We start from the raw sequence: 12,420 nt of genomic DNA on the forward strand, positions 1-12,420 counted from the left end.
TAGTTAGTTGACACTGAGGGTAAAGTTGGGTTTTGGACCAATAAAACCCAACAGCCTGCAACTGTCTATGTAACATTTGTGTAAAAAAAATGGTAGCCATTGTTAAGTTATTCTGACACTTTAATTCCAAGCATATGTCCAAGAACACCAGATAAGGAGTTGAAAACTTCTAGTACTGTGTCCATGTAGTAAAAGCATGGATGTAGGATCTCATAAGAAATGTATAATTGTTCTATAGGTGAAAGGCTAAAAAGCCATTGGCTTCCTGTAAATTTAAATCAAATATGAATGTAAACCAGGATGGTGATGTCATTATTGTTTTTACTTCCACTGATTTCATAAACTGCAAATGCTTTAATGCAGTTTCTTATACTTATGTTGGTTACTTTAATAGATATGATTATTAAATTGTACAAAACATTGTTTGGGCATTGATCCAAGCATTTATTCTGTGCGCTGTTCAGGCCAAGAGTCTCAAACCATGGAATTCTATGAGCAAATGTTTCAGTAGGGAGGTTTTGTAATGCTTGTTGCCCCTCGTTATAGATCACTTGAAAGGAAGATATGGTGAGTTCTGTACACTCCTTACTGTATATTAATACAGATGGCATATTGTAGTAATTTGTTTGGGGGGTATGCAGTCCTAAAACATCATCATAATATCTCAGAAGAATATTTAAAACAGAAATGTATGTGTTGTAAATGGTGTGAATTAACACCTTGTGGGGGTTATCTGGATCTAGAAACAATGGAAACAGTCATTTATTTTAACACAAGGAAATTATCTGGTAGCACTGTGCATAAAAGGAATAATTGAATCAGTGATCTTCAAGCGTAATGAAATATTGCATGCACTGAATGATAAAATTGTAAATCTTAAAGAGAAAAAGATAGAGCAATTAACTTCCTTCAAGATCTTAGGTTAATTTATATGTACAGTGATATTCTGTAAAATGAATTGCTCCAAGCCTCTTGCAGAATATGCTTGCAAATAAAAATTACACATTTCATCCATCAATACAAAACAAAATCAGGTTATAGGAAGAAAAGAACAATGTGCACATGTATATTAGATGTAAGCACTAAAAAATGATACAGTACCTCAAGCAACATCTTTTTAATATTTAGCAATTTTCAAACAGCAAGTCTGAAAAATGACATCATTAATGTATGGGGCTTATCCATTTGCATAAAGTAGTGAGGTGTGGCCAGACAAATGTTTTAGATTAACAACTCCTCCACTCCGTCATATATTTTTGAATTATTTCATGAAAATGTGACTTGGGATAAATTCTAAAGTCTGTCTTTTTGCTCCATATAACTTTAATTTACTTTGAATAAAGAGTGCAGCCCACCTTGCTTTCTATCACAATTATTTAATTGAAACTGCATACACATCTCCAATATTCTAATACAATATATTATAGTAAACCACCAACAATAAAAGTAACTGAATCAACTGTCATATTCAATTCAGAAAAGAGCTGACATACATTTTCGTGCAAGAAAAAAACTTTTTTAAAAATGTTTTTCTTTTTTTTTTAGATGTCTAACATGGATGCACTAACTTCAGAAATAGAGACCTGCTTCCTTTGTGGATAAGCTGATGACAAATCATGAAGTTGATTCCACTAAAATAATAAGATATATGTATGTTAAGTGACTAAACTACAATGTCTTTAGTTTTATTGAATATTACTTTGCAAAAAAAAGTTTTATATATCCCATAGCTTTGACTTTCAATGTGCGTGTTTTGAGCATCCTTTCTAAATAATGATTCGGACCCTGAAGTATCAATGCTTTGTGAGCAAAATCTAGTTGCAAAACATTGATAAGTTGCTGACTTCCAAAAAGGGTGGAAACAGATTTGCAAATGGTGAGAGGCCCCCTGTGGAATCTTGAAAAAAGTTTCAGATAGAGTTGGTAGTACTTCCATCTGCCAACTCTCAGTGAACATTTTTGAAAAAAGATGACTTGTTTTTTCAAAAGCAGACCCATTTCCTTTATGGAAAACTAGCTGCAGCAGGGAGGGGGACCAGACCTCTACAAGCACTATCAGTCCCCTGGAACAGGACTTCCAGCCCCACTAACCCAAATGCCCTTAGGCGCTGCAACTTCTAGTGAAGCACGCTTCGGCTCTCCCGCAGCATGGGACATTCTTTACAGCAGGGAGAGGGACCAGTCCTCCATAAGTACTATCAGTCCTGTGGAAAGGGACTTTTAGCACCACTATCCACTGTGCCCGGAACAACAGCTAGTGAAGGAGGCAGGACCACCCATTGTCAACGTGCTCAAATCCTTCCCCTGCTCTCCCGCAGCACTAGCATGGCACGGACAAAGTCGGGCCATGGGTATGCCCGTCTGCACCCATCAGCAGCTGGATGAGGGTGAGTTGGGCCGGTCCACTCCCCTTGGTTAATCAGAAAGGTACTGCTGTTCTCTTCTATTAATAACCAGTTGATACACTGTTGCTTGCCTGCTCCTCTAGGAAGATTTTAATTAATACAACGCTTTTAAGGCTGAGGAAGTGAATCTTCCTTTCCCACACAAACTTGATGTCAAGGTTTGAATGTTATACTCTTTTAAAGACCCAATCTGAGGGGGCTGTCTAACATATTTTCACAAGGTCTGGAGCAAGCAGCAGAAGTTTTAGGTAAAGGAAAACCAAACTCTCCCGCTCCAGAAGTGTTACTGGGGTGCCAGGACACTATCTGTATAGTGCCCGTTTTTCACTGCATACTGAGACCATATAAAATGAGCGAGGCACCTGGCTATATTTACTCCAAACATCTATCATTGATCTACTTGTCACCCATTTCTGGTATCCGCTCCCCATTTCCCTCCTAATCCAGAGTATCGTGGGGAAACGCAAGGCTACAGATAACGCAGGGGAACAAGTGACAGCAAAGAAGCAGGCAAAGCATGCTGTGCAAAATTGCACTCTGGGTGACATTTAGGGTTTATTCGAAGAGGTTGAGGGATTGTTGACTCCGAAAGATAAGTGGGAACTCAAGTACTTGGCTAAATGAAAGCGTTCGGACATAAAATTCTACTTAACCCAACCATGATCTAGCCTGAGTAAAACAGACACTAGGGTTGCCCGTTCCTAGAAACACCACTGGGGTATCACCAGGTCCGTTGAGGTCAGAGACAGCACTTGTCACTAGAGGAGCAGGTGATGCTTAATCAACCTCTGTTCCATGTTAACGTTGAATGGACCAGTAGGTTCCCAGCTCACTACCAACATGAGAATCCCTCTACTTCAAGGGCCACAGTCCCAACCTATCTGAGAGCAAGCTTGAGCGAACCTGGTTCTGTCCCATATGCGGCAGTCCTTTCGCCAGTCATCCCAAACACACAAGCTGGACGCCTGCCTCAGTTTACTACCTCTAATGTACCCAGGTTTTTTTTTACTTCATCCTGAATGAATGAATGAATAGTTTATAAAGTGCAACAATAGGTGTCTAGGCACTACCTGAAAACACGTACAATTGTAGTGAAGAGTCTATTATGTTCTGAAAAGCCATGTTGTTAAGTTCTTCCTGAAGGTTAGTAAGTTTGTATCTCTCTTTAGGGAGATCAGGAGGGTATTTCAGAGTTTTGCTGTGGTACAGGCAAACCTCTTTCCGCCCCCCTTGCTATTTCTTATCCTGGGGACAATCCGATTCCTAAGATCTGCTGTCTTAAAGGCCTAGCCGGAACATAAGGTTTAAAAACTCTCTCATTGAGTAGGGCCCATTTGATTAAGTGCTTTAAAAGCAATGCAAAGGGATTTACATGTTTTCCGCTCTGCTACAGTCAGCCAGTGAAGCTGAGGGAGGGACGAAGTTACAGATGCGGATTTGGGGATTCCTCTGAGAACCCTGGCTGCGGTATTTTGTACAATCTGCAGTTTTTGAATGCTGGGTTTTGTTGCACTAGAAAGGAGGGCATTACAGTAATCCAGTCTGATATAACGGTTTTCTTGAGTTCCAATGGAATCGAAGGCAGGTATTTTCTCAGATTGTTTTGTGCAAAATGGCAGCTAGAAGTAGTGGCATAAATTTGGGCTTGGAAGGAAAGTTTATTATCCATGATTAATCCTAGGGTTTTTGCTTGTAAGTCTGGTGTGGTCCATAAATGAGGACTGTTGCCAAACAGTAGGACCTATGTTTTGGAAGAGTTAAGTTTCAGACAGTTGTCTGACATCCAATTCCAGATGTGGCTCATGCAGTCTTGAAATCTGCAGGCCGTGGAATTGGAGGATCCACTTACAGAAACAATTATTTGTGTATCGTCGACATACGATACTAGGGCGAAACCATGACTTTATTAGTCTAGCCAACAGAGTGACATATAGATTAAAAAGTGCAGGGCTCTGTGAATATCCCTCAGGAGCCTCAGATGGCAGTGAGAAGGGGGGAATATGAAGTTGCCTAGTGAGACCCCACTGCGACCGCTCAGATAGGAAGGAGCCAAGCAGGGAGAGCGTTGCTTGCCAGATGGTCCATCTTCAGCCCGTGTCGAACAGTGCCAAAAGCTGCTGATAGATCCAATAGGACCACGGTGGCGCTACCCGCGCTGTCCAACATCTATCTGAGCTCCTCATTGGCTGTGAATAGCGCTAGTTCCATGCTACGATGTGCGTGAAAACCAAATTGGAAGGGGTCCAAAATGTTGTTATTATTGATGTAGGAGCAGAGTTCCACATTGATGGCCTTTTCAACCACCTTTGAAGGAAAAGGGAGTCTGGAGATCGGTCTATAATCGAGTGGGTCCTCGATATTCAATGTGGGTTTTTTAATAATGGAAGTATGGATGCTTTCTTCTATTCTAGTGGAAATCTCCCAGAAGTGATCATAGCATTAAAGATCACTGTTAAAGGGGGCAAATGTCTCAGGTGTTAGAAGTAAAATTTTAGGGGGACACGTGTCTGCTGGAGAGCCAGATTTAATGGTTCCAATTAGCTGTAGGGTTTTTTCAGTAGTTAGTGGTGTAAACAAGGATAACGCATCAGATTGCGTCTATGGCATAGGTGTAGTTTTATAGAGTTGGGCAGGAGTTTGTATCTGACCATTGGGCTGTTGTAAAAAAGAGTCATGAACAGCTTTGACCTTGTTTTGGAATGTGTTCAATAAGGTACTGCAAATTCCTGGCTGGCCACGGTGTTTTGAGGGACTGGCAGTTTGGCTAGATTGTTTACCATGGTAAACAAGGTTTTAGGACATCTATAAGCTGCTCTGATTAGCTTGGTAAAATAGGCTGATTTCTCTTTGACAATTAGGTTTTATATATCTGAAGGGATTCTGTATATTTATTTTTGGCTTCCTAATTCTAGACCAATCGTCCATCACATGGGAGAAGAACACAGGTGGGAGGGCAATGGCATACAGCAAGGGGAGGGAGCAATGAGCTCAACTACATCGCAATCCTTACTAGAAGACACAAGGAAACCTGACGGGAAGGAACATACTACTACATCCTCGATGAGTAAAAGCCCGGCCTCACAATACTATTTGCCAGATGAGAGTAGAGCTAGTGCCCACATAGGGGAGGAAATCTTCTTAACAAATGCCCCTTAATTAAGCTATGGGGTCTTCAAAAGCTATGAAGCACTAATCAATGAGAAAATCCACTTGTTACGCAAAGTACGTATCTGTTGGTCCATAATCAGGGAGGACATTGTGCAAGCTACGCGTTTCTTTTTGCCGTAAGCTGGGAGGCATTGACTAACCAACAGCAAAATAAATGGAGTTCTGATTGCTCTACAGCATAGAGTGCCCCTACACAATGCCATGAATATATGCATTAAAATATAACCACCATCAACAACTGTCCTTGAGGACAGTCGATGTACGGTCCTGACCACAAAGAACAGCCCACAAAACAAGGCCGGATGGTCCGGGTTCCGTGGCTACATCTGATGTCGACTGACTTACTCAGGACATTCCTAACTAATATTAAGCCTAACGCTGGGTCATCCTCTACTGGGGGGAAAGCCTGGTTTAGCAATCAGTAGGGTTCCTGCATTGGAGAGGGAGAGGTAAAAAACGCCAGAGATTGCTCGAGAGTTATCAACCACACAATCCTGATTTATTCCTTTGGTCCAACATACATCCCCGTTGTTAGTCACACCTGAAGGGAGTCAAAATCTTGAAGTCAAACTCATGGCATGGAATGCCTCAGGGCTACAGTCTAAACAAAATTATTTGGGATGGGGGGAATTTATGGATAGCCACCAAATCATTTTGCTACAGGAAACATGGGCCACTGAACCAATTTATAGGCCAGGTTATCTCACCTATTTTGGCTGAAAAAACTCCTACAACTTTAAGGTGGAACTACTAGACTCAGGATCAAGGGACATCTTAGGCATTCTCCTGATATTTCATAGTTATGTTGTACTAAAACAACTAGTTGTGATTAAAATTAACAAACGCTCAGTCCAGTAAAGTGTGGAATCCTCAACCATAGACGCACTTCAAGCATTAGTAGAGGGCAGAATACACAATTCCTCAATTAATTAATCAAACAGCATTTGTACAGCGCAGTACTGTCACCCCTATGGGTATCTGGGTGCTGGAGGTGCTGTGTCTTTGTCAAAAAGCCAGATCTTTATAATGGCAGCCCTTGGTAATAGGGGGGGCTATAATACTAAATTGTAACCCCTTGATAAACAGCCATAACGGCGGATGAGGAGTGGGGCATACCTGAACTAACAGGAACACCAGTGTTCAAACGGCCAAAAGTTACAAGTAAAATGTTTCACCTTTGCTTAGACCTTGGCCTGAGAGCTGCCAATGGGGGCACTAAATCTGATAATCACCCTCATTTTACTTTCAAAAGATGCATGTACACCAATTACATAGATTATATCCTGCATGATTTCAGACTATGGCGCTATACAATGGATATGGAGGGTGATACTCACGGGGATAGTGATCCCAATGCGCTAATCACTGCTTTTAAATTAGGCCAGTTTCATAATTCCCCAGAGTAAGTGAATTACACTTCCATAATGCCACTTGAAGCACATAAAGTGGGCTAGCGCCAGCATGGATGCTAGGCTCCTTGCAAAGATCTATCAATTGTTTTGAAACGTATAATCCCCTTGATTGGGACGCAGCCATGTTCAACATGTTGCCTCCTTGAGTTGCCTTTGGTTAACCAAGGAGTGTAGAAAGACAAAAGGGGGACTAATCAGAGGAGGATCATAAATAGATGTATTTAGGGCTAGGAAGGCCTACAAGGCCACACTGACCATCATTAAGGTCACTAAGAATAGGGGCAGTGAAGCAAAATGCTAGAAGTCCTGGGGAAACACGATTAGAGATTCTTCTGAAAATTATTGACATCAAACAGTAAAGGTAACTCCATTTCTCCTGAAGTGCATGTCCCAATGGATCAATGCGTTGATCATTTCAAAGCCCTATACAGCTCGAGTTAGACTATGAGCCAAGGACACCACCCTCAGGGGAGGGCATGGACAAAAGCATAACGACAGTGACACCTGCCCTTTTTGCCTCAAGTACCCCTTTTTCAGATTGTAATTGAGGAAGGAGAAAGCCCCCGGCCCGGATACCATCCCAGTTGTTTTATTCCACTTTGAGTCTGAAATCTGGGTACCAAACCTGAACTAGCTAAGCAATGCTATCATGCCTGGGAAGGCAATCCCATTGTTGTGGCCTGGCAGCAACATTATCCTATTCCACAAAAAAGGCCCAAAAGACACACCTACAACCTACAGGCCAATCAGCCTAATTGATAATACCTAGAACATTTTATGCAGGCAGGTCTTATTTCACTTGCAGGAGTGGATTGCACATCAGGTCCTGTCACACCTGCAGGAGGGCTTCCCCAAGAATATAGATACTATCGTCCAGATTTTTCGTTTTATGTTGTAAGTATGTTACCATCCACAGGGACCACCGATATGTGACTTTTATTTACATGAGTGCAGCATTCGATCTAGTACCGAGCCACACTCTCTGGGTTGTACTGTGCCAAATGGGGATTCCATACCATTAATTCAATCTCCTTGACAGACTTCACACATACACATTTGCCCAGCTTAGGTGGAGCACGCAGGGGGACCTTTCCCCTAGGATCCTTGTTAATAATGCGATGAAGCAGGGCTGCATATTGGCCCCCACGTTTTCTTTGTTTATGAATGGTGACGTGGAAACCCTGGGAAAGTGCCAGCATGATGCACCCAGGATAGCTGGTGAACACATCCTTGTCCTGCTATTTGTAGATGACACCTTGCTGCTCTCACATACCCCTATGGGTTTGCAGGAATTTCTAAACTACTTTGTGGGGTTCAACAGGGACCGGGGGCTTGAGATTAATGCAGGCAAATCCAAATTTACATCCATCTACCCGCATCGCACTTTTAGAAACAAGAAGATTGTGGAGGGCTCTAGTACAGATCAGATCTGGAGATTTGACGATCTGGAAGATAGGCTTACCGACAAAATCTCATGGAACCTTCAGTTGGCAAAAGTCAATATCATATTAAGACAGAGTAGCGCGCTATTGTTAGTAGATATGAAGCATCGACTATCAGAGGTGTGTCGCCCGCCCTGAAGGTTTAGAGATTGATGGCCTTGGAAGGTGCTTTGTATGGGGCAGAAATCTGGCGCTCAAGTGATACCTCACAACTAAAAAAACAGCAAATACATTCATAAGATCAGTTCTGACCATCCCTAACAGCACCCCACTCTTAAGATGGGATTTGAGTCTTAAAAGGGTTGATCAAATTGCTCATTGAAAATCCTGTCTTTCTGGGGTAGAAACTGGACAACCCAAGAGCTTGTACCCCTTAAAGCTACATTACAGTAGCTACTGCTAATAGATAAGCATTACACCAAACCATGGGTTAAAACTGTGTTAATTCTATGCAGTGAGCTAAAGCTTGGGGGCATTTGGGAAGATCCCAGCAAGCTCAGGGTTTGAACCTGGCCAACTAGATCAAAAACATTTAATGGGAGCATGTTCTACAAAATACGTGGCACAAAGCGACGCCTGATGGATACATTGTAAGGCACAAATGTGCCCCGCACCACAAGCTGTTTCTTGATAAATACGCTTCCAGGTTGGCACGTTGCAACTCAGGGATTTCACCTTGAAATGATGAAAGGAGGGGGAACAGAAATGTGATTGCCCCTTTCGCCCCAATACGCTGAAAACTGAGGTGCACTTTGTATTATTCTGCCATATGTATAGCAAACTGAGATCCAGGTTGATTCTGCCCCTCTGCCGTAACTTAGGAGTGAAGCAGTGCTCAGGTACTTTACGTATATTAAAGTCTGACACCTCTGAGCCTATTGTATTTGCACTTGAAAGATATCTAAGCTGGGTCTCGTCTCTCAGAACAGCTGCGCTGAAGGTCCAAGTAGCAGAAGCCACTAGTCCTGGGAAAATACAGTGAACTACTTAATAGCCATCTTCTCGCATTGGATTGGGGTTTGTTGTTCAATTTGATTACATTTTAGCTCTGAATAACGCCTAGAACATAGTTTTGTACTATTATTGTATTCTCTCCGAGAATAACTAGTTATATATACGGCGCAGATTGATGCTATGCAATGTTTTTGTTTCGTATGAGCTGTCTAAACTACCTTATTGCATCTTTGCACTTTCTCTTATGAAATAGTTTCCGTGGCATTGAGATGCGTTATTATTTTATATAATTTTGTAAGCTGCTATATGATTTTTTTTTCTGTGATTGTTTATGTATACTGCTCTTATCAAAATTAACTGTGATTATGGATGTATGTGTTTTTATGCTCTTAATTGAAAGAAATAAAGAATTTGATGATGATGAAGACTGTGACTGGTCAATCTCAGAGGGGTTGCAATGAATGTTTTTTAGGCTGATCATTCGGCAATCTGGAATTTTGAGAACCAACATAATTGTACTTAGGATGATTTGCAAAAAGTCTGAGGACAGATTGCAACCACCTTTTATGAACCAATTTTTAGTAAATTAATCTCTTTGTGCTTTATAGAAAAGATGCTGTCTTCTAAATTAATCATAGTTTCAATGCTTGTAAAAAATGTCACTAGACAACCTGAATACTGTACAATACCAGCATTTCCCACATGCAATTAACATGAACAAATTAAAAAAACATTAAAAGTGAATGTGAACTTTACACGATGCTCCAAGTGACAAAGGATTCATTTTTTAGCTCAATTCAAAAAGATTGAACATTTTATTTTACTTGATATGCAACAGTCCTAAAATAGTGAAAGTTGTATTACTTTAATTATGCAAAAGAAAGTTTAGTGACCGCCTTAATGGAAACTTCACGGGTCTGGAATGAAGGGAATCGATTTTAGTGCTGTCTTTGGGAGGGAGAACCTTTCACCTCTCGCCATCTTTGAGAAAAGAATTGCAGTCAGTAAAACAAACTGCATAAAAAGATGGAAATCTGAAATGTTATCAAATTACAAAAAAAAAAGTTGGTAACAACTTACCCTGTCCTTTGCAGTTTACATCTTTAGCTGCGATCACTTTGTTTATAACAGTCTGAAGGAAGTCATTTTCTCCTGCCACCCTGGGTGAAAAACGGGATGAAATGTTCAGCTGCTTTTGTCGAATGGCGTCATCCAATGCTATCCTGGAGTATGCACAAAACAACCAACACCACAGGAAGGAAAGGGGCACAGAAAACCAGAAATAACAATAACAAGGGGGACACAGATGATCATATCACGTGTTGTGACAAAAAGTAATTATTAGTTAACAAATAACAAAAGAAGAGAAAAAGGTGACAAGAAAGACATAGGAAGATCGTTAATAGAGACAATGATGATCTCCTTCACAGAAGAAAAGTAAACTTCCTCCCAGTTTTGCGAAATAATTAGCGGGTGTTATTACAATCATGCATCAGGACAGAAAATTAGTGTTGGTAGATAGACCTAGATATCAATTTTTTTTCTATGCTTAATACATAGCGATTACCAACACCTTCATTTATTTAACAACTAATGATGCACTAGTTTGGTAAAGATACATTAAAAAATGTAACATGTATACTGATGCACCTTCATGTAATGCAGTACCAATATTTTATCCATGATATTTATTCCATAATTACAAATTCAATAACATGAATTTAGATTTTCCATACCATGTAAACAGAACATTTAATTATGCAGCCGTCATAAATCAAATGAACATATAAAAATTCCATTTAGCTGCCAAATTTGATTTTACTAGTTGCGTCTAGGAACATTGTTGTAGATGAACTATAAAGGGATATAATCATGCAAAAGGAGAAATGAAATGTCCATTAGTTTAGCTGTGAAGCCTGTGCTCTTGGGTAGGAGCAGTCACTGGTTAATGAACAGGATACATTGTGGGAACTGTTCCTTTTCACCGTTGTCCAGGTGCCCCAGGTACTACTGCCCTTCAACTCAATAGCCAATGTACTCATTTTATAGTCTTAACTCTCCAACAGTAGCTGGATCAGAGAACTAAGTCTTACATCAGGGTCTTAAATGTACAGCTTTGGCAGATTTTGTTTAAAAAAAATCTGATCTGTGAGCATGCATGCATCATTATGTATGTACACATGTGCGTCATGATGTTACGGCAACCCAACATGATTACGTATGTGTGCGAACGCATCACCACCCATGCATACTCCAGGGGAGGGACAAATACAAGAAGATGAAGGATAGCTAAAGAATAATATGCAGGAAAATAAGATTAACAAGAAAGCTAACCCATTGTAAATATTTGGCTGGCCCAAAGCCCACTGTAAATATTTGTAAAGTCCACAATAGGTCTTTGACAGCTAAAAGCTGCCTGTAGGCTCTATCCAAAGAATCACAGTTAAAGTGTCATTATGGTTCTACAACAAGATCTGAAAATCCCTTTCTTTTGCCAGTTATAATCTACTACACACACCATAACTTGCCCCCTCCCATGAAAACCATGACTTGTACCCAAATGGGCTGTTCGTGAACTCAGAATATTTATACTAAATACCACAGTACTACATATGCAAGCAAAGAAATAACACTGTATCCGGAGTGATACCAACAATGTCAATGCCAAGGTGATATGTAGTATCACTTGTGATATCATTTGTAATGGCTCTTTCATATCATAAGTGAGTTTATGAGCAGATAATAATCGGTTCCAATGGTGGGGGTGTGAGTCCAATGAATTCATTAGGTTGTATTCAGGAACCATATCATCCCTTTACATGTGCTATTATAAAGGGATGGCTTTACAGGGGGAGGGTGAAGTGAGGGGAGACACCTCTGGCATCTCCCCTTACTCTTTCAATCCCTCCCTAATGCCACATGGGTCAGCTCTGTTTCTTCTCTTGAAACTGCACCAACACTAGACAGGGGAGGGCTGCCACACAATCATCTTGAAGGGCCATGAGAACCTCTGGACAACAGCTTTGTAGAGAAGCATCA

General features: G+C 40.8%; 1 protein-coding gene across 1 annotated transcript in view; it reads right to left on the reverse strand.

Moving 5' to 3' along the window:
• The window catches only part of DOCK1 (dedicator of cytokinesis 1), a 1,311,419-nt gene that overhangs the window by 1,047,335 nt on the left and 251,664 nt on the right, over positions 1–12,420 (reverse strand). Inside the window, exon 12 of the mRNA XM_078643512.1 lies at positions 10,462–10,541. Coding sequence (XP_078499638.1) covers positions 10,462–10,541 — 80 coding nt within the window. The remainder of the gene's footprint in view (positions 1–10,461; positions 10,542–12,420) is intronic.

The sequence above is a fragment of the Lissotriton helveticus genome, chromosome 5_1, assembly GCF_964261635.1.
Source record: "Lissotriton helveticus chromosome 5_1, aLisHel1.1, whole genome shotgun sequence".
Lineage (NCBI taxonomy): Eukaryota > Metazoa > Chordata > Amphibia > Caudata > Salamandridae > Lissotriton > Lissotriton helveticus.